At 51.0% G+C, this 22,824-nt stretch overlaps 1 protein-coding gene across 40 annotated transcripts in view; it reads left to right on the forward strand.

Annotated features, from left to right (window-relative positions):
- LOC127489004 (trafficking protein particle complex subunit 9-like) overlaps positions 1-22,824 on the forward strand; it is a 279,821-nt gene that overhangs the window by 20,153 nt on the left and 236,844 nt on the right. For 23 of the 40 annotated variants that reach the window (XM_070063873.1, XM_070063857.1, XM_070063856.1 and 20 more), the window contains exon 1: positions 12,607-21,091. In XM_070063873.1, coding sequence (XP_069919974.1) covers positions 20,440-21,091 — 652 coding nt within the window. In that variant the 5' untranslated portion in view covers positions 12,607-20,439. Of the gene's footprint in view, positions 1-3,245; positions 3,332-5,822; positions 5,950-12,409; positions 12,574-12,597; positions 21,092-22,824 lie in introns of those variants that run through there. The other 17 variants (XM_070063876.1, XM_070063875.1, XM_070063877.1 and 14 more) reach the window with 7 other exon arrangements.

The raw sequence follows: 22,824 nt of genomic DNA on the forward strand, positions 1-22,824 counted from the left end.
AGAGAGGCTCTAGAGCAGACTTGTATAGAGGGCTTAGGGGCTGGAGGCCAGGCTCCTCTTCTTGAGGCCACCTGTGTGATCCACAGGGCCCAGCACAGCAGGGGATCGGGGAGCCCCTGGTTACAACATTATTAAGGATTCAAAGACAGAGACATCAGAGCCTTAAACTCAAGGCCTTGGAGCTGGGCTTGGAGTCTCTGCCCTTGTGGCTCATGCCTGGCATCCAGCCTCATTACTGTTCTTTGTTCTTCAGCAATTGATGAGGCTTCCTTTTGTGAATGAGGCCCAAAGCCGACACCAGGTAGGAGTTCTCATCGTGATGGGATGCTGATGCTGCAGGTGCCTGTTCACGGAGAGGGTGGAGACTGAGGGGTGCACATCGCCTGCCCTGAGCCAGCCAGCCAGGTCATGGCCAGGCCCTGTCTCCTTCCCTCGACTTAGAACTTGGCACTCAGGGACTGACTGTTTGTTTACTTTTCATTTTATTTGAAAGGGAGAGACAGAGAGAGAGCGAGGGAGGGAGGGAGACGTGGAGAGAGATCTTCCATCCACAAGTTCACTCTTCAAATGCTTACAACAGCCAGGGCTGGGCCAGTTCAAAGATGGGAGCCCAGAACTCAATGATCCAGGTGGCAAGGACCTGAGTACCCAAGCTGTCACCTCCTGCCTCCCAGGGTGCGTGTTAGCAGGAAGCTGGAACTGCACCTCCTGCCTCCCAGGGTGCACGTTAGCAGGAAGCTGGAATTGAGGTGGAGCAGGGACTGAAACCCAGGCATTCTGATACGGGATGCAGGCATCCCAAGTGGTGTCTGAACCGCCATGCCTCACGCCCTCCACCCTTGTCCTCTGTGATACAGTTTTGCATCATAGTAAGAAGTGCCTGCTCATCTATTCAGTGGATAATGTCAAGCTTTGTGTTTTTTCTGAAATATCTATAACAGAAGGTTCAGCTGAGATGCATATTATTTGTTGAATACTCATGGGTAGGAGAATGTACTTTGTGTTCCATGACTTCTGATATCTTTTGGACAATTTTCTGCCTATAGTGTGAAGACTCGTGTCCCTTTTGCCTGAGATTCTAGTCTCTGTAAGTCCATCTTTAACTGGGCACTGGAGGTGAGGCAGACCCCGAGGGCCAGTGCTGACACCACCTGCCCTCCGCCTGCACTGATTCCTGGCCTGAGTGCCTGTGTGCAGGCTTCGTCTGGGCCCTGCTCTGAGCAGAGATGATGGCAACCAAGGTCCCAGGCAAGGCATGGAGGGGTGAAGAGATTCCTCCCTCTTGTGAAAGGACCTTGTGGTATCCCAGATTCAGTCTGAGGTCACCGCTGCCAGGCAGGGTGGCCTGGACAGAACGTGGCAGCCTGGGTTACAGCCTAGCCCTGCAACCCCCACTTCCCACCATGTGACCTTGGACAGCCGACAGGGCCACCTGGGCTGCACGTGTGCCCTCCATGCTGTGGGCACACTGGGAGCTCATGGGAGCACTGTGCTGAGGGTCAGATTAGAGAGTTCCTGATGTCCCTGTAGATGATGTTTGCACTGGCACTCGTGTGCCTGGGGCTCGGTGCTGGGATGCAGCAGGCAATCAGGAGCGCTTCTTCCCACAGGCAGAGGCAAACGTGGCCACAGAAGCACCTGTCTGCACAGATGATAATGGGCGCAGGGGATGGGCCAAACCTGAGACAGCGGGTTTCACCGCCGCTGACTCCTGCTCCCTTGCTGTTTCAGGGAGGGACTGTTGAGGCAGGGGCACGGGCAGGGGATTGTCTGTTTCTGACAAAAATCACTTCTCACAGACTCAGTGATTGACTTTAGACTTACCTGTAGTGGACGAAGGCCGTCAAAGTACAAATTACTCTTTTCGGCACCCTGGAAAGCACAATGATCATTTTTTGACCATGAGAGAGAACAAATCTGTGATACGAGACATAAGGACTTGTTTAAGAGACAATGAGTTCTGCTAGCACCGTGGCTCACTAGGCTAATCCTCCACCTTGCGGCACCGGCACACTGGGTTGTAGTCCCGGTTGGGGCGCTGGATTCTGTCCCGGTTGCCCCTCTTCCAGGCCAGCTCTCTGCTGTGGCCAGGGAGTGCAGTGGAGGATGGGCCAAGTGCTTGGGCCCTGCACCCCATGGGAGACCAGGAGAAGTACCTGGCTCCTGCCATCGGATCAGTGCAGTGCGCCGGCCGCGGCGGCCATTGGAGGGTGAACCAATGGCAAAGCAAGACCTTTCTCTCTGTCTCTCTCTCTCTCTCTGTCCACTCTGCCTGTCAAAAAAAAAAAAAAGAGACAATGAGTTCCTCATCTTTGGTTGGGGGTGGGCTGGGGTGCCAGTCCCTTGCAGGCCAAGGGAGGCTGCTAAGGGTGGAGGGGGCAGGTGGGATGAGCACAGCTGCCCTGGCTCCTTTGTGGAGAAGCCCCTGCAGCTTATCAGAGGCTGACGTCAGACCCCTGCAGAGAGAGGGCAGCCTGAGTCCCAGGAGCTACTGAGGGGCAGCTTGGTGGAGGGAGACAGAGCATGGGTTCCAGAGCTGACAGCCTTGTGTTTTGAGTCTGAGCAATGATTTATCAGGGCCTAAGATGGGCAGGCTGCCCCACCTGTCAGGAAGAGTTTTCCTTCTTCGTAAAATAAGACAAGTGCTGGTTCCGACCAGGTGGCAGTCGGTCCTGCACTGTGTTACTCTGTGCCATCATCTTGTGAATGGATCCAAGATGCCAGTTCCCGGTCACCATCACAGGTGTGGTGGAGCTGGTCCTGGATCCTGTGCAGGATCCTGTGCTGTCTCCCCAGCAGCTGCTGAGTTACAACTGACAAGGAGGTGGGCTGGGTGGAGAAGTCATGGTCTTGGGGGCACAGGTGACCCACACTCTGGGCCTCTTGCCAATGACCCCAGCCTTCTTCCTGCGTTGAGAGCCTGTGGGCCCTTGGGGTGCTGTGTGCCGTAAGGGGCCACACCAGGTCCAGCTGTAGCTTTGTGAGGTGGCCTTGGGTGCCAGCGGGAGCACAGCCTGCAGAGGGTGGAGGAGGCACCCTGTGAGTAGCATCAGGACAGTGGCGATACCTTGCTTTGTGTGGTTTCAGAGAAAGCAGGGCACACCAAGCTCTGAACTTCCCACCTCACAATGGGCATGGCGGCCACCACCTTTGTGGGAAGAAAATCGTCAGCGGGCTGATCTGAAACCCCATGGGAAGTTCAAAACTACCTGCTAACCCCAGGGTTCTTTTGTGTGTGTGTCTAGATTTCCAGTGGGTTCAAGGGGACGTGTGTGAAGTCCAGCTGATGGTGTACAACCCCATGCTGTTTGAGCTTCGAGTGCAGAACATGGTATGTACCACCGCAGGGGCCTCTGTGACCGAGAACTCCAGCGTGTCACTAAAATGTGTCTTTGCTTACTGTTAGAGGCATTAATTCTGGCACACAAGTCTGCTGTCCAAGATAGTAAGCGTTTGGTGAGTGAAGTCCGTGTTTTGTCATTACCGTGTCTCATGCTTGCTGCCGAGTAGACAGCACAGAGCAACCTTGGGCTTGTACACGCACAGAGCTTTGCCCATTGGCTATGAGACTGGAAGCCAGCACTTTGGAGTTCACAGGGGCTTACTGGAGATTGTTGTGCTGCTGTGAGGTGACACAGGGATTGAGGTGCAGCGGGAGCTGTAGAGAGAGGTGCTGTGTTACTGCACCATGTAGGGTGTGGAAGATTCACGCCCTGAGTCCATGCTTGTTTGGGGGACTTGTGCTGCCTTCAGACTACCATGGGATCCATTCCCAAGGTTCTCTGTACTGCGACCAGTTTCATAACCGGTGTTCCAGGTGAGAACCAGGCTCTTCCTGCTGGTGTCTCACTGAGGGCCATGCCCTGTGCCAGGTACAGGGTGCGTGGGACCCGGGGGATACGAAGGCCTATAGGCCTTATCCCTGGTGTGAACACAATGAGCTGTGTTGGGGATGCATGGTGCCTGCCTGGGAGAGACGACCCTGCTGGCTGGGCCAGACTGCCTGGTGGAGCCACAGTTTTCCACAAGCCAGGACTGTTGGGCAGCCCTGCTGCATGTGACTGCTCCCCAAGCCTGTGTTAAGCCAGCAGTCCTGAGACTGACTGAGCACCGGTGTTCCCCCAACTGTTGCACAAGGGTGCACTGGCCTCAGGACATGGCCATGGTCAGCCTCTGCTGTGGCTGTCTGGCTCTTGGAATCCAAGGGGGGAATTTACCACAAAGTAGTTAAAGTGTCAGATGATTGCTGCTGTTTCTTATACATATTTTTTTCATTTTTAAAAGTAGCATTTTTACCTGGTTTAAAAGTAATAAATTACATATTTTAATAAATGAGGAAGGGTAGAGACTTAGACAAGAGAAAACCACCACTTGAATATAGCCAGCATACCATGGTGCTGTGTCAAAAGCTGACTCATGGAACACTGCAGACGTGCACACGCCACCCGCGTTTCAGCAGGCAGCGGTGGCCACACCGCCCTGGTTGTTCTATGAAGACAGAGAGGCCGGTGTGTCTGTTAGAGATGAAAGGCATGCGATCAGCTTCTCTGAGTGCATCCTGCCCACTGCACCCCCTCCACACGCACACACGCAGATCACTTCACGCCTTTGCCTCACATGTGGGCGGCAGGCGTGCTCACTGCCCCCAGAGTGTCTCTGCTGCCGGCGTCTCCTGTGCACAGAGTTAGAGACAGTGTATGTGCATTCCACACACCCAGCTGTCTACACCACACACACATCTGTGCATGCAGGTTTCATACACCCTGAACTCACACCGAGGCCCAGCATCTTGCCTTCCTGCGTTACATGTTTTTGCCCTTCCTCCCAGCACACCCACTCACATGCCTTGTCCTGCCACAGATAAAAGAGGTTTTTTTTTTTTTTTTAAAGATTATTTATTTATTTGAAAGTTGAGTCACAGAGTCCATTTGCTGGTTCACTCCCCAAGTGTCCGCCCAAGCCAGGGCTGAGCCAGGCTTGAAGACAGGAGTTCTGTCTGGATCTCCCACATGGGTGGCAGAGGCCCAAACACTTGGGCCATCTTCTGCTGTATTCTCAGGCACATGGGCAGGCAGCTGGATCGGAAGTGGAGCAGCCAGGATGCAAACCAGCAGCTATATGGGATGCTGGTGTTGTAGGCAGCGGCTTTACCTGCTACGCCCCAATGCCGGCCCTGGACCTGAGAGTTTGAGGGTTGCCTTGACTGCAAACTGTGGAAAGCGGAACCCCACAAACAGGGCAGGACTCTCTGTGTCTTGAGTTCTTTAATTTATCTCAGCAGGTTTCTGTAACTGTGATGAGATCTTGCACATTATTCGTTAGATTTACTCCAAGATAGTTGGAATTTTTGGTGTCTTGTTACTTTTTTTAAACATTTTATTTTCTAATAGTTGACTGGTGATTGTTGACATCTTTTAGATTGTGGGAGACCAGGAGGAAGCTTCTGGATCCTGGCTTTGGCCTGGCCCAGCCCCGGCCATTGCAGCCATTAGTGGAGTAAAACAGTAGATCTCTCTGTCTCTGTTTCCCTCTTGTTTTCAAATAAATATAAGTGTTTCAAAAAAGAAAAATAAAAAGTTTCCTTAGTGTTCATATTCCCATTTGGTACAAGAAGAAAGCAAAGCGAACATCAGAAACATGGCAGAGAGGACCAAAATCAAGGGCAGCGGCTGTTGATCTGACTGCCCCGGGTGTCACGTGTGCATGGTCTCTGCAGTTCTCTGTGGGTTCTAAGAAGCCGCAGCCTTCCACTGCCTTGTTCTGGGCTGCCAGGTGTGCGGTGCAGGCTGGTCCTGCTCACATTGCTCTGTGCCTTGCTGCAGGGGCTGCTGACCAGTGGAGTGGAATTCGAGTCGCGCCCCACAGCGCTCTCCCTTCCGGCCGAGTCTGGTCTGTACCTGGTGACGCTCGTAGGGGTCCCACAGACGACTGGAACGATCACCGTGAATGGTAAGGGCTTTTCTGATTGCTGCTCTTGAGGGGCTGCCACACTGCTGTTCTGTACACCAGGGTCCAGAGCCTCTCACCCATCTCGTTAGTCCTCGTCCATCAAGGGATGGGGAAAGACTGCCTTTCCTTGGGATGTGGTGCAAGTTGTTGGAGTGTGATTGGCACCTGCCAGGCTCCTGCTGCGCTGGGTGGGGCCCCTTCCTGTGCTCTGTCTGCCTCCTCCTCCAGACAGTCTTCCAACAGCTTGGTTCCTACCTCTGCATCCTGACTTTTCCTGATGCCACGATGTCCCATGTGCTCTCAGGAAGCCCCTGTCTTCTGCTGGATCTCTTGGGAGAGTTGGCTGTGCACACTGAGTCGCTTCTGCCACCAGTGCCATGTTCCTGCACCCTTCCACATCCTGAGTTTAACCCTTATCCCTTCACCAGGACACCTGTCTGTGGCATCACTAGTGGCGTTTTTCTGCCTAAACCTGGGACCAGTGGTTTGGTTTGCTTGGAGCTTTAGTGCTCATTTGCCACCCTGCATGTGTGGCGAGCTGTGTCCTCCAGCCTCGGTTACACCACACCCTCCAGATTTTCCGCAGTCTCTTTGGCCCTTCTTCCTCAGTTTTGCTGGTCTCATGCAGGTGTCCCCTTGCAGCCCAGCCCTCTGACAGGTGCTCCTCGCTCTGTGTTTCTTGTCCTCCTCTCTGTCCTCCGTAAGTCACTGCTGGTGAGGGTGTCCCCAGCCCCACAGTGTTTTTCTGCCTCACAGCCCCGCAGACTGCTGACCACTCCTGGGGTCAGGTGCCCTTCCCTGGCCTGTGCCCCAGCACTTCCCAGCTATCCCCCTGGTGTCCAGCGGGTGGGACATGCGTGTTCTACACGTCCAACCCAAGTGTACTGCCTCCCCTCCCCAAAGCAGTCTCTCCTCTGAGACCCCTCTCTCTCCTCTAAAAGGCGTCGTGGTCAACCAGTGGGAGTCACTTTCCCTCTTCATCAGGCCAAGTTCCCCAGCCCTGTATGGTCCATCTCTGTGCTCCTCTGCTGAGCCTTCCTGCTGGGTTACACATTGTTCCTCTACCTTTGCTGTCTTGCAAGTGCCCTATCCTTTTCCACTTCCTCCACTACCTGTGTGGACTTAGTGGTCCCTGAGCTGTGCATCTCTTTGCAGAGCAGTTGGCATTGTTCTTTGGTGTGTCTTGTGCACAAAGCTAGACGGGCTGACCCTGTACTGCTGTGCACAGTAATTGTGGACCCCAAGTCTTTGTCATCAGACTATTATGTGACAGCCATTTTCAGCAATGGTAAGGAAAGGCCTGACTCTAATTAGGGATTATAAAATAGTGGTTGCTCAGCAGGCGAAACATATATCAGGTTCCTGTTGAAAGGGAAATGCGAGAAACCCTGGTTCCAGGTATGGATTTGTGGGGAGAATAGTGTTTTGCCCATTGCAGGGGTGTTTTGACAAGCCCACCCTCTGAGGGAGGGTGAGCTGGAATGGTGTTGAGAGCGCAGCTCCCAGCCAGCAGGAACCTCAGGAGGACCGAGGAGGCTGCTGGGGCCCCGGGAGCCCTTGAAAGCCATGCTGGCTTCTCCACTGAGCACACCTCAGGCTCACACGAGTGTAGGCAGGTTGTCACCTGAGCCTCGAGCCACTGGGTATGGTTTCATTTTCTTGCACAGTAAATGCTGTTGACAATAATTAGCTAAATTTCAAAAGCCGTTCTACAGCTTTGCTTAAATAGTTTCAAGTGCTTATCTCACCAGTGGGAAATTTGCTCATCTTAAACGGCAGTGCTCACACACACACAGCCAGTTCGCCCCATCACAAAGCTGCTGCAATAATAATAATTGGCTCTTGAACTTTCGTCTCTCAACAGAAGGTTCTGAAGCATTTTTCAAATACTCATTAAATTACATTATGTCCCGGGAAGGAATATTAACTGCCATCCTCACTATGGAGATGGATAAATCTGAAAAGCAAGTGAGTCCCGGGCTGAGATGCTGACTACGGGTTGTGCAGAGATTGATGGCTTACAGGAGCTTTCCCAATTGGGCCCAGTCAGCCTGGTGGGATGGGAGTACAGGTGCTGTTGTAATCCCACCACAAAGGAGGAGCCCGAGGAATGTTGAGGCTGTGAGCAGGGACTGGCAGGTAAAGGAGCCAGCACCAGGACCCAGGTCTTCTGCAGGGTTGCCCTTGCTGGTTGGGGACTTCAGCAGTGGACAGGAAGGTGGACACGGGGCATGGAACTTTGCTGGGAGTTGTGAGGTCTCTACTTTCCTGTGTCCCAGGTTACCACACCACCGTCTTTGGTGTTGTCAGTGACTGCCTGCTGAACCACCTCCTGGGAATAAAGACCAGCGGCTCTACTGTGGAAGTCTGGCACCCATATGGGATTGTTTTATTTTTGTTTTAGATTTTCAGCATCACTGGGAAGCATAAAGGAGAAAGGGAAGTGGCTGTTGGGAGGCCTGGAGCCAGTCACTGTGAATGCTTGGAGGTGCTTCCTGCCACTTTAGAAAACACTTTTCTGAACACGGTGTCATAGATGAGTTTTTGTGAAATCACATTAATAAGCTTTTCCTCACACTTTCACAGAGTCTTAAAAAAAGGTTTCTAGTTGCGTTTAAAAAGGACAACCTGAGGATATCTCAGGACTGCATAACCGCCCTTTCCTTGCTGTTGGATTTGGGCCGTTCTCAGTTGTTGCCCTCAGGGGTGACACTTCTTGGACATCCTTTGGCTATTTTTAGGATGTCTGAGATTTTCTAAAAGGTTTTAACTGGTTTGTGTGTCTGATACATGCTTGTTGCTTGCTAGGCAGTGGGCCAGGCGCCAGAGCTGAAACCGTGGGCCCAGCATTCTGGGGCCTGGTGCTCAAGGAGGCTGTGTTCAGCGGGAGAGAGGGAGAAGGCAGAACCAGCATGGCCACTGCCCTCCGGTCCCCACTGGTGGCCGTGAGGGGCTGGGAGCAGGAGTTAGCCATGCACAGTGGGCAGCTGGGAGCATTTGTCAGAGGTGGAGAAAGCATCAGGTGATTGGGGAATGCAATGAAATGCAGGAAACATGAATTCTAAAGCAGATCCCAGACCTGACTGTGAGAGCTCAGAGCACCCGCCTTTGAAAAGAAAGCTGGTGAGAGTTTTCACGACCTTGTATTAGCCAAAGAGTTCTTTGACATGTCACCAAAAGCAAGATCCACAAAGAAAAAAACACTGATAAATTGGGCTTCATCAAAATTAAAAACTGCTGTGCTTCCAGAAATACCACTAAGAAAATGAACAGACAACTCACAGGCTGGAAGGAAATATTTGTACATCATGTCTCTGGTAAGGATCTGCTACTTAACACCCAAACTAAGAAGGCAAACAACTAAATTAGAAAGGTTGACAGAAGTATGGGTTAGCTCTCTCCCCATGAAAGACTTCCCAGGAGCTAACGAGCAACCTGGAAAGGTGTGTGGCATCATCAATCTTTCTGGAGCTGGTACCGTGTGGGGTTCCTGCTCACACCTGCCAGGGTGGCTGTCGTCAGAAGACAGGCGGTAGCCATGTGTGGTGCTGGAGAAGTCTGCATGCTTGCCATGTTTCTACAAATGTTGAACGTAAATTGACCATATGACTCAGAAATTCGGTGTCTACCCAAGGCCGAGGAAAGCACACAGTGACTCAGAAACTTGTATATGAATGTTCACAGCTGCATTTTTTGTAATAGTCCAGAAAGCAGGCAGAACTTGGATGCCCATTGCCTGGCAAGTGGCTGAACAAAATGTGGCACATTTGTACCTGGGCTGCCGCTGAGCAAGACAGGCAAGCAGGGCCCTGACACAGGAACCAAATATGGCCCATTTACACCCGGGGTGCAGCTGAGCAGTGGAGACGCACTGACGCATGCTCCCGACACATGCTTCAGCATGGGCACTGAAGGCCAGGATGGCTGCCTTTTATCTCTTACTGAAAAATGGTATAAGACATATTTTTCAAAAGGCCCCCTATTTCTCTGGGCTGGCCATTGTGGTGTAGTGGGTAAAGCTGCTGCCTGCAACACTGGCATCCCATATGGGTGTTGGTTTGTGTCCCAGCTGCTTTCCTTCTAATCCAGCTCCCTGCAATGGCCTGGGAAAGCAGCAGCAGATGACCCAAGTGCTTGGGCCCCTGCACCTGCGTGGGAGACCCAGAAGAAGCTCCTGGCTCCGGCTTTGGTCTGGCCCAGCCCTGGCCTTTGCAACCATTTGGGAAGTGAGCCAGTGGATGGAAGTGCGCTTTCTTGCTCTCTGTAATTCTGCCTTTTAAATAAATAAATAAATAAATAAGTATTTTCTTCAAGTGACTCTTGATTAATTAGGTGTTGATTGTAACTAATCTGCTATAAAGGCCCCTGTGACTGGTGAAATGCACTCACCAGCATCTGCGAACACCACCTTGTGCTCCAGGACCCTGACCTAGGCCATGACCCTTTAGAAGAGCTCCCTGTCGGGGGTATGGGGGCTTTAGGGGGTTGGTGTGATCATTGGGATTTGCTGACTGCTCCTGTAATGTGAACCAGAGGAGGGGACGCTGACCCTGTCTTGTGGGGTTCAGGAAGGCTCCATAGAAAGTGTGGGATTTACAAAGCATGGTCAAACACAGACCGTAAAGAAGGGAGTGAAATACGACTGAGAACAGCAGGATGGGACCCATGCAGAGCCCTGGAGAGGCAGCTCCCCAGAGACAGAAGTGAGCTCAGCGCATGGCACAGTGGACACAGGCCTCCCTGTCGGTCAGTCACGCAAAAGAGAAGAACCCTGTGGGCATTGGGGGGCCACAGAGCCTGGCAGGAGGAATGATGCTAGGCCCGTGGCCTGATGGCTTGTGTGTGGGCACAATGGGGCTGTGCCTTCCTTCCAGTCTCTTTTTTTAAGACTTATTTATTTTTATTTGAAAGGCAGAGTTACAGAGAAACACACACACACACACACACACAGACACACACACCTGGAGAAAGAGAGAGAGAGAGAGAGAGGTCTCATCTGTGGGTTCACTCCCCAAATGGCCACAAAGGCCAGGTTGAAGCCAGGAACCAGGAGCTTCATTTTGGTCTCCTATGTGGGTGGCAGGAGTTCAGATACTTGGACCATCTCCCACTGTTTTTCCAGGTGTATTAGCAGGGAGCTGGATTGGAAGTGGAGCAGCAGGGACTTGAACTGGCACCCATTAAGAGATACTAGTGCTGCATGCAGAGACTTCACCTGCTACACCACAACACCAGCCCCTGCATTCCACACCTTGAGAGATGCTGCACCAGGCCAGGCACCAAGCAAACAGCCGCTGAACACACAGTGGTCACTCTGTCCTGGGCTCGGGCAGACACTGACGAGATGCTCTTGTATGCCACACAGGAGGTTCAGAGTTGAGGTGCTTATCAGTCTGTTCAGTGCATTCTTAGTGAGTACCTATTAGACACTAGGTGTATGGCAAGGAGCTGATAGCAAACAGACAGAAACTTCGTTCCTGCCTTGGGAAGGCTCTGGGGCCAGCGCAGGGCTGAGGAGAACAGTGCTGCTGGTGGGAGCTGGGTCCCAGTGCCATGTCCCGAGTGTGCCTTTGCAGCAGTGCCAGCTGCAGTCTCACTCTGACGCCGTTCCTCGTGGCTCCGGGGCTCCTGCACTGTGGGTGCCTCCTTCCGCCCCTGTCCCCTGCAGCACAGAGGGCCTGGACACCCTGCTGTGCGAGATGGCCAGTGATTAGTTCTGGCTGAGTTTTGTTACCTCCCGAAACCTTCCCCCAGGAGGGACTGATGTGCAAGCTGCACAGGGGTCATGCAGGGAGGTTGTGCATCGGCTTTCCTTCGCTGACCTAGGTGTGAGGAACACTGTTATAGATGGCACATAGGAAATCGCCTCAACCTGTTGTGCTGTTTTTTTTTCTCAGGATTTGGTTTGGGAAAAAACATTGCCTCTGATCGGAGCCTGGAGCCGAGGCGCGTCATATGCCTGGCTTACAGAACCTGACTTGTTCTTAGCATGGTTGGCTCCCAAATTTCTCATTCAAAGCCAAGATTCTCTAGCTCCTATTTCTGAAATGCCAAAATGTGGTCGTCCTTTTACCTGATGTGAATCAGTTTTTTTTTTTTAAATTTAGTATTTGAAAGACAGAGAGAGAGAGCAAGCGAATTGATCTTCCATTTGCTGGTTCACTCCCCAAATGACTGGAGCTGGGACCAAGACAAAGCCAGGAACCAGGAGCTTCTTCTGGGTCTCCCACATGGGTGCAGGGGCCCAAGCACTTGGGTCGTTTTCCCCTGCTTTCCCAGGCACATTAGCAGAGAGCTGGATTGGAAGTGGAGCAGCTGGGATTTGAATTGGCACTCATGGGATGCTGGTGCTGCAGGCAGCGGCTTTACCCACTACACCACAGCACCTGCCCCTGATGTGAATCATTCCTGCACAGCGTTGGTTTCTTCCTTCAGTTTATTCTCCCTGCTTTTGGTTTAGATCGGCACACTCATTGCAGCCTTCCTCTGGTGACGAGATATCTACCAACGTGTCTATGCAGCTGTTCAACGGGGAGACTCATCAACTCATCGTCACCTTAGAAAACATTGGCCTGGAACCCCTGGAGACACTGCAGGTCACCTCCAAACTGCTCCCCACCAAGGGTAGGTGTGGTCAGTGCGTCAGACCTGGGAAGTTTGCGTTGTTGCCTTTACAAGCGATATTTTACATAGCTACTGTTCAGAAAACCTCAAAGCTTCCTTTAGTTTAGTGCAGTCCTGATGGGGGTGGAGATCAAATACCACATGCTACAGGCATGAAGTTGACCCCTTCGTGCCCTTGGTTCCCATTACTGGATCTGAACAGGGGTCAGATCCTCAGCAGACTGGTTACTGAGTGGAAGACTGGGAGACAGGAACAGGCCCATCCTGTGGTTCCTGCAGCCCAGGGCTGCCTCCTGATTCAGCACTTGAGGGCTGGGCCAGGCTGAAGCCAGGAGCCAGGAACTCCATCCAGGATTCCCATGTGGATAGCTGGGGCCCAAGCACTTGGGCAAACCTCCGAAGGACGCCAGCATTGCAGGAGGCTGCTTAACCCTCGGCACCACAGTGCCAAGCCCAAGGTGTAGCTTTTCCACCTTTCTGGGCTGCTGTTTCCTTTGCTGTTGCTGTGCCTTTGAACTTTTCTGGAACTCAGTCCCGTGTCAGCCATCCCTTTCTTTCCTGCCTTTTATCAGGACAGTATTCATTGCAGACTTGCAGGAATCCTATCTAAACAATTGTGTGCCTGTTGTGTAGCTTCCATACTTAGCATTTTGCTGCATTTGCCTTGTAACACATCTCTCTGGCGTCCTACCTACACCCCCCACCCCGCCCAGTATCTTGTCTAAAGTTCCGGATTTCAGAAGCACCTGTGAGTGCTTCTGAGCTCAATGTTTTTGATAAAATGCACATGCACTGAAATGTGCAGGTCTAACATGTTTCATCTGATGAGTTTCAACAGATGCTGGCCCATGTCATTGTGTAATCTAAGCCCTCATCAAGATATAATACAGAACATTTCCATCACCCCAGAAAGTTCCCCAGCTTTCTTCCCAGCAAGTCCCAGTGCAACCCCGGGAGCAAACACTCTTGTCTGTCGTCTGTGTGCTGGGCAGCCCCACTGGGTGTTTACTGCTGGTGATGCAGGTTGTGGGTGACATGCATAGCAACCGGCAGGTGGCAACTGGCAGACGTGCAGCCCAGTCACCTTCTCTTCCCTACCTTGCGTTTAATTTTCCACTGGGTCTTGCCCACACCTGGTCGGTCTTAAAAATCTTTAAAGACATTTATTTTCAGGCTGGCACTGTGGTGTAGCTGGTTGAGCCACCGCCTGTGGCACTGATATCTCATGTGGGTGCCGGTTTGTGTCCCAGCTGCTCCACTTCTGATCTAGCTCCCTGCTAGTATGCCTGGGAAAGCAATGGAACGTGGTCCAAGGGCTTGGGTCCCTGTAGGAGACTTAGAGGAAGCTCCTAGCTTTTGGCTTCTGGCTCCGGCCTGGTCCAGCTCTGACAGTTGGAGCCATGTGGGGAGTGAACCAGCAGATGGAAGAGTTCTCTCTGTGTGTCTTTCTTTCTGTAACTCTGCTTTTCAAATAAAATAAATCTTAATGCAGAGTGGACAGTGAGAGAGAGAGAGACAGAGAGAAAGGTCTTGCTTTGCCATTGGTTCACCCTCCAATGGCTGCTGCGGATGGTGCGCTGGGGCCAGTGCACTGCGCCGATCCGAAGTCAGGAGCCGGGTGCTTCTCCTGGTCTCCCATGTGGTGCAGGGCCCAAGCACTTGGGCCATCCTCCACTGCACTCCTGGGCCACAGCAGAGAGCTGGACTGGAAGAGGAGCAACTGGGACAGAAACCGGTGCCCCGACCGGGACTATAACCCGGTGTGCCGGCGCTGCAGGTGGAGGATTGACCTAGTGAGCCGCGGCACTGGCCAGAAATTTACTTTCGTTTGCCTGAAAGGCAGAAAGACAGAGCGAGAAAGATCCATAGATTGTTTAACTCCCAAAGGGCCAAAGGCCCTTGTCTCTAGTTAGGCCTAGGATGGCTGGGGTCTATGTTACTCTCCTCCTTTTTATGGACAGGGGAAGTAAAGGCAGATGAGGTGACTAACTAAGGTCACATAGCAGGTGCACGGGGAACCAGCAGGAGGACCAAAGTCTCCTGATTCTCAGCTTTGGTGTAGTCACCCTTAGGAGGCAGAAGCACCATAATCATGTAACACACTGCCCGGTGTAGCCACCTCAGAGCAACACAGTTACCAGTGAAAAATTAAAGCCATCATTCTTTCTTTAGTTTCCTCCCAAGCTGCCATACATTTACATGTGGAATTAAATTAATGGAAACAAACCATATACTTCCAGAATATACAAAAGGAATAATTCCTGGTGCTTTTGCTGTACAAGGCAAGGCTCCCAGTGGTGACAGATGACCGCCAGCACTAGAAACTGGGAACGTGCGCAAGGCTCCTGTGTGGGGCCATGGTGACAGCAGCAGGTTTGCCTGTGGATATTAAAGAGCATCTATTTCCATTCTCGCCTCAGCTTCACCTTGGGCCCACTGAGCCTACCAAATGCCTGCTCTGCGGATGGAATGCTTCTCTGGTGCCTGCAACGTTTTCTTTCTTTGTGCCGGTGGTAGAGTTATTTTCTATCTTAAATTAGGAAGAGCTCTCACCCTGGAGCTCATTTCATGCACCAGGTGTGAGGCACTTGACATTCTTTTTCCATATGAGGTGTCCCAGTGACCACAGGAGGGCTATCGGGGTGGGTGCTCTGGTAATCTGTTTATTTCACTGTGACATCCCCCGTGCCTGAGAACCCAGAGCAGTGCTCGTCACTTAGCAGGTGCTGCACAAGTGTCAACCCTGGTTCTCCCCTCCTGGGGCCGTCCTGAGGATGCAGGACACAGGGGGACAGTACTAGGCACCGAAGTGCTGGACCCAAGCTTGCTTTGGCAGTGGCGGTGCTTGGTGCACCCTCCTCTCTGCAGGACTGCGTTTGTGGTCTCAGTGCCTGATGCCGCTGAACCTGCCGGCACCCTGTGTCCTTTCCTGCTCCTGCCTGACTGCTGGGAGGCACCGAGGGTCCCGGCAGGGCCCCCACAGCCCCTTAACGCATCTGTACTCACCCTGAATAACCCCCACGTTCTTCAGATACCAACCTCAGGGAAAGAAAAGTATCCTGTTCTGTTATCCCCTCTTCCATCTTCCTTGCTTTCCTGACCTATTTTACTACAAAAAAAATTGTTTAATTTTTTTTGAAAGTCAGAGACAGAGAGGTTAAGGCAGACAGAGAACGAGAGACAGAGAGATCCCATCTGTTTCCTTTGCTTGGAGAAAGATTTTCTTGTATGCAATCTCATATGTCTAATTTTTGCTTTTGCCACCCACGCCTTTGGGGTCACATCCAAGAAATTACTGCTCAGATCGATGCCAAGGACCTTTCCCTCTGCTTTCCTCTAGTCGTTTTAGAGTTTTGGGTCTTATGGTTAAGAATTTATTTACTTACTGGGATATGTGTTTATGTATGTGTGAATGTGTACATATATAGATATCAAGTCTCTAGCACAAACCACTATCACAGGCATTTAATTTTAATTTATTTTCATCTTATTTGAAAGGCAAAGGAGGCTGAGAGAGAGGAAAAAAAGAGAGAGAGAGCAGAGGGATCTACCATTTTCTAGTTGACTCCCAGAAAACCTTCATAATATGGAAAAGTTTTATGCTACTTCAAAAATCAAAATACAGATTTATAAAATAAATTCAATTTTGTAAAATTTTTTATTATTTTTTTTATTTTTATTTATTTATTTATTTTTTGACAGGCAGAGTGGACAATGAGAGAGAGAGACAGAGAGAGAAAGGTCTTCCTTTGCCATTGATTCACCCTCCAACGGCCGCCGCGGCCGGCGCGCTTCGGCCGGCGCACCGCGCTTATCCAATGGCAGGAGCCAGGAGCCAGGTGCTTTTCCTGGTCTCCCATGGGGTACAGGGCCCAAGCACCTGGGCTATCCTCCACTGCACTCCCTGGCCACAGCAGAGAGCTGGCCTGGAAGAGGGGCAACCGGGACAGAATCCGGCGCCCCGACCGGGACTAGAACCCGGTGTGCCGGCGCCGCTAGGTGGAGGATTAGCCTAGTGAGCCATGGCACCGGCAAAATTTTTTATTATTTTTTTAACAGGCAGAATTAGACAGTGAGAGAGGGAGAGACAGAGAGAAAGGTCTTGCTTCCATTGGTTCACCCCCTAAATGGCTGCTACGGCTGCTCTGGCAGGAGCCAGATGCTTCCTCCTGGTCTCCCATGTGGGTGCAGGGCCCAAGCACTTAGGCCATCCTCCATTGCCCTCCTGGGCCACAGCAGAGAGCTGGACTGGAAGAGGTGCAACCAGGACAGAATCCGGCACCCCAAACATGACTAGAACCTGGGGTGCCGGTGCTGCAGACAGGCAGATTATCCAAGTGAGCTGTGGTGCCGGCCAATAAATTCCATTTTTAAAATCAATCCAATTTTTAAAAAGAATATACAGTACTAAATAAGCACATAGAATGTTAAGTGTGCCTGTCTATGCACAGTTAGGATGCAGGATGAGGAATTATTTTTTTACTATCCATTTATATTTTTTAAGATTTCTAAAAGGAACATACATAATTTGTAAGCTAAAATTTATCATTGAAATGCTTTCAACTGTGGCAGGCACTGAGGTGCAGCAGGTTAGTCTGCAGCTTAGGACACCCACATCCCACACTGGAGAGTCTGGTTCAGTCTTGGTTGCTCCATGCTACAGATCTAGATTCCTGCTCATGAGCACCATGGGAGGCAGCAGGTGATGGCTCAAGTGCTTGTGTCCCTGCCACCCACATGGGACACCTGCAAGGAACTCTGGGCTCCTAACTTTGGCCTGGCCCAGCCCTGGCTGTTGCAGGCATTTGTGGAGTAAACCACTGGATGGAAGATTTCTTTCTCTTTTTTGTCACTCAGCCTCTTACATAAATAAACAAAATTTTTTAAATGCTTCAACTTGAATTTTCAAAAAGCTTTAACAAAGAAAACTCGGGGCCTGCTACAACCCTCCATCCGGGTACAGAACCCAGCACCATAAAAGGTCAGAGGTGGACAGAAGCTGCAAGGTGCCTTGGTTTGAATGCAGGGCATTCCTAGACCTGAGATGACCGTGGCAGCAGCGACAGACATCCAGGACAGTGCAAACTCAGGACACACATAGACACTGCCATCCCTTCTCCACAAATTAGGAAGCCAAGGCTCAGAGACTCACCCCACGTCGGGGGTCTGCCACTCCTCCCCCACGTGCCCAGATTTCACTCCACTCCCCCCAGCACACAGACACTGCCTAAGCAGCCATCATCCTGTGAGGAAGACCCTCCCTGACATCACTCAGCGAGATACCATCTCTTGAAGAGAAACATCGGTCCTCTAACTCCTGGCTGTCACTCTGCCTGGGTTACTAAACCTTCAGAAAAGACAATGTGAAATCGTTCAGCTCCACACAGACTGCCCGACTTACAGGGAAAGAAAGACAGCAGGATCCCTGTGCCCAGGAGTGCACAACACAGGGAGAGATCAGCTAGCTAAGGGACACTAGGAGCCTAACGAAATGCTCTCATTGAGATCTCAGCCAGGTAATCAAAAGGAGAGGAGGAAGAATCCCCTGACTTCTTAACAGCAGGGGAGCTGGGGAAAGGAGCATCCCAGAGCTTCTGCTCAGGCAGGAACAGCACCAACTACATGACCTGCTCCAAGAACCAAAAATGCCCAGTAAACCAAATACTCACTATGTAGATGGGGAAAGTATGAAACCAGGCTAAAAAGATGGCTTGAAGCAAACCATGAGTGTCCTTGAGATAAAGCCAAGACTTCACAGGGTACACAAGGCCAGCCCACAGGTTCCCGAGCTAAGCAGAAGGTGCAAACTCTCCCTACCCTGTGACAAGTAGGCTGGAAAGAGCCATGCCAGGGAACGGGGCATGACATTGAGAGGGTGCTGCAGCTTGCAGAGCAGGAGGGACCTGAGATCTGCACCAGGGCCATGACAGCGGGAAGGGGAAGAACTGGCCCAGGTGAGATCAGCTCATATGGACATAGGACATGCCAGGCAGTTGGGGCCCAGGTGAGATCAACTCACCTGTGGACAAAGGACACGCCAGGCAGGAGGGGCCAAGGTGAGATCAACTCACATGGACACAGGACACAGCAGGCACATAGAGTTTGCAGAGACTTCCAAGACTAAGAAGAAGGTAGCACCCTTGACTCAAAACAGGAAATTCAGGAGGAAATGACAGAGAATTGAACAGAGGAGATAGTGAATTAGGCTCCCATTAAAAGCCAAGGGACCGGCGGGCGCCATGGCTCACTAGGCTAATCCTCGGCCTACATCGCTGGCACTCTGGGTTCTATTCCCAGTCTGGGCGCCGGATTTTCACAAAAAGTGAAAAGTTACATCAATTTAATATAAGAGAAAAATGTAACAAAAAAATAATTTTGTCAGTGTTTATTTGAAATACACTTAATTCATCATGTGTTAAATTGATGACAAATGAATTAGGAAGTTATTTTTACAGGATAGAGATTTACTAACTTAAAAACATTTTACATTACTATACCTTCAGTAATGATCCCATACAGTGCATTTGCATGTATTTTAGAAGGTAACTAACTGCAATTCGCGCCACAGCTCGCTTGGCTAATCCTAGCCTGTGGCGCTGGCACCCTGGGTTCTAGTCCCGGTTTGGGTGCCGGATTCAGTCCCGGTTGCTGCTCTTCCAGTCCAGCTCTCTGCTGTGGCCCAGAAATGTAGTGGAAGGTGGCCCAAGTCTTTGGGCCCTGCACCCGCATGGGAGACCAGGAGAGGCACCTGGCTCCTGGCTTCGGATCAGCACAGTGAACCAACGGAAAAGGAAGACTTTTCTCTCTATCTCTCTTTCTCTCACTGTCCACTCTCCCTGAAAAAAAAAAAAAAAAAAAGCCAGGGGACCTCAAACGCTATCTTTCGGTATTCAATTTTTCTTTGTGAAAGACACGATTTGGTCTATTTCAAACATGATCCATACTTTAAAGGCAGGGCTAGACTGTGGAGGGAAGTGACTGGGAAGCAGACCTGTGTTCCGTGGAGAACTCTGTAGATCCCAGGTGTTTCACGTCCTTGTGTGCATGGGTACGTAAGTGTCTGATAAATAAATCCCAAAGATTTCCTCATGTGCAAGTCAGAGATAATGCCATGCGGAATGTTTGTAAGGAAGAAGAGAATGACTGGGTACCAAAATCCTTTCTAAGACCCAGTTAAACTCTTTTTCAAATTCTATGTTAATAGGGTAGGTAATGCATATAATACCAATTCTAAAAAATCTCTAGTAGTTGGCGTTGATGTGGTATTTTATTTATACCTATGTCTTCCTTTTTTAATTGGTTTACTTTTCTTGAAGATCTTATTTATTTCTTTGACATTGAGAGTAACACACAGAGGAGATGAGAGGGAGGGAGGGAGGCAGAGAAAGAGAGAGCGAGAGTGAGTGAGAGAGAGAGAGAGAGAGAGAGAAAGTCTTTCATCTGCTGGTCCATTAGCCAATTAGCTGCAATGGGCAGAGCTGAGAGTATCTGAAGCCAGGAGCCAGGAGCCTCGCCAGGATCTCCTCATGGGTGCAGAGGCACAAGGACTTGGGGCGTATTCTGCTGCCTTCTCAGACCACAGCAGAGAGCTGCATCAGAAGTGAGTGGAGCAGCCGTACTCGAACTGGCGCCCTTATGGGATGCCTGCACTGTGGCAGTGCTTTACCTGCTCCCTCACAGTGCCGACCCTCCCGGAAGCCATTTGCCGTGGGATCCAGTTGTCTGCTAACAGGCCTGGGAAAGCAGAGGGAGACGGCCCAAGGACTTAGGCCCCTGAACCCAGAATGGAGCGCCGGCTAAAGTCCCTGGCTTCTGCTTCAGCCCCTGGCTTCTGTCCCAGTCCCGGCGTTTATAGCCATCTCGGGGATGAACCTCCACATGGACGATCACTCAGAGAGAGAGAGAGAGTGCGAGAGAGTGCTGGCGATGCCGCTGCACTGCTTCTCTCCCCAAGCGGCTGCAATGAATGGCCAGCGCTGGGCCAGGCAGAAGCCAGGAGGCAGGAGGCAGGAGGCAGGAGGTCCATTGAGGACTCCCACGAGGCATGGAGGTGGGGTCCAGAGAACCTGGGCCATCAGCATCTGTGTCCCTGGTAGCAGCCTGGAGAGGCGGGAGTGGAAGCGGCCCTGGGGTTTCGAATGCTGGATGCAGCAATGTGCAGATGCGTCCTGGGGTGCCATGGTGACAGCCCATGTGGAGTGCGCCTGCGCCTGGTGCTATGACCCGGAAGTGCACCCACACGGCTGGCGCCGACTGCCCCGTGGTGCTCTGCTGGGAGTCAGCGCCGCATCTGCTCATGCCCGAAGCCTGCAGAAGCCACATGGAGAGGAGCCGTCCTCGACGCGGCTGGCTGAGCCTGAGGGAGACCCAGCGACCCCAGGGGCAGGCCAGCATCAGAGAGGCTGTATGTGTGAGGCTGCTGCACCGTTTCCCAGGTGCATTGCTCTTCTTTGGCCCCTTCCGGAAGCAACGGCTCTCATGGACCTCTGTGCCCCCAACAGACTGGGCCCCCTTGGAGGTGAGTGATGCACAGCTGTTGCGGTTTCCTGCTGGGCGTCCTGGCTGCTGGCGTGCCTGTTGCTCGTGGGTCCCGAAGGCGCGGGTGGGGTCACAGTCGTGCTGTGCAGATGGTCTGGAAGGGTCCCCAGAGTGCGAGCAGCTGTGTGAGAGCAGAGGTGGCTCGGTCTTCTTCCAGAACGGCCTTGTGTTCTTGTCTGTCTGCTTTTGGAGGGCCCAGCCGCCCTGCTCTAGGCCTGTGAGTGTTGTCGGGAGGAATGAGAGCGAAAGTGCGTGTCTGTGTCCTGGTCTAGGAGGACAGTTTCGGGTTCCTGGCATTGGGTGTGATGTTAGCGCTCTGTGGCATTTTCATGAAAGAGCCTTGTCAGGCCGAGGTGTACCTTTTGTTCCTAATTTCATGATTCGTTTTTTAGTTTCGCAAAAGTCATGGACGTTTTTGTGAAATAGGTTTTCTGTGTCTATTGGCATACTTTGTGGGCTTTCCCCATGTGTATTCTGTTCTGGGATTGATTGATTTTGTATGGTTGTGGTCCTTGCATTCCCGGAGTAACTCTCAGTTACCGACAGTGTGCTAAGTTTTGGTTGTGCTTCTGGATGGCGTCTGGTCATATTTTGTTGAGGCATGTGACACATTCATGACAGATATGTGTGTGCCATTTTCTTGATGATGTGTGCTTGTTTGGGATGTTGGGATAATGCTGGTCTGATGGAATGAAATGGAAGGCTTTTCCTCTTCATCTCCTTGTTGGAAGGGTTTGTGAATCACGGATTTTAATTATCTTTTCCTTGGGAGTTCTCACCAATGGAGCCATCTATCTGGTCCTGGACTTTGTTCATGTCTGTTTGGTTTGTTTGTTTCAGCTTCCCTGCTACTACAGTGTCTTTGGAAATTATAAGTGTATTCAGGGTTTCTTGTTTTACTGTATTCAGTTTTAGTGGCTTGGGTCTTTCTGAGAATCATTCCACTCTATCTAGGTTGACCAAATCCCCGTGCCTTGGTTTTTCCCTAGTGGTTTTGGATTATTATTTTTGCAAGGTTGGTAGTGATGTCCTCTCTGTCATTTCTGCTGTCAAGTCACTTGAGTCTGTTCTCAATTTTCCCCTGTTTCCTGTGGATAAACGTTTTGTCAGGTTGACTGAGTTTTCAAGCACTCTAGTTTGGTCTCACTGAATGTCTGTTGTGATATTTTCTATGCTGTTGGGTTGATTTCCATTTGAAACTTTTTCCTCCTTCCAGTTTCTTAAGGTGTACTTTGCTGTTCTAGTGTTTTAAGGTAGGTAAAATTGGGTTTATGGATCCGATGTCTGTATTCTGTAATATATACCTGTAGAGCAATACAATTTCTCACGTGAGATTAGTCCTGTCAACATGGAAAACTATATGGATGTGCCCACTACTGGAAACATATTGAAGGAAAGAAGTCATTGTGTAGACAGAGAGGTTTTCACAGGCCTGTGCTTATTGCAGTAGGATGCACAATAGGCAGGCTATGCAGTCTGTATATTCGTGGATGGTGTCCATTCCCATAATGGCTTTATTCAGTCTTCAGGTGATGGGTGTGTTGACTGATTGCATATGTTTGCTCTTGTGAATTGAGCTGTAGTAAATATGGGGGCATAGATAACTTTTTTGTATGCTGATTTCATTTCCCTTGGGTATATACCTTAGGTGGATTGGCTGGCTCATATGGTACGTCTGTATTCAAATTTCTGACTTATCTCCATACTGTCTTC

Source organism: Oryctolagus cuniculus, chromosome 19 (assembly GCF_964237555.1).
Source record: "Oryctolagus cuniculus chromosome 19, mOryCun1.1, whole genome shotgun sequence".
In the NCBI taxonomy this organism is placed as follows: Eukaryota; Metazoa; Chordata; class Mammalia; order Lagomorpha; family Leporidae; genus Oryctolagus; species Oryctolagus cuniculus.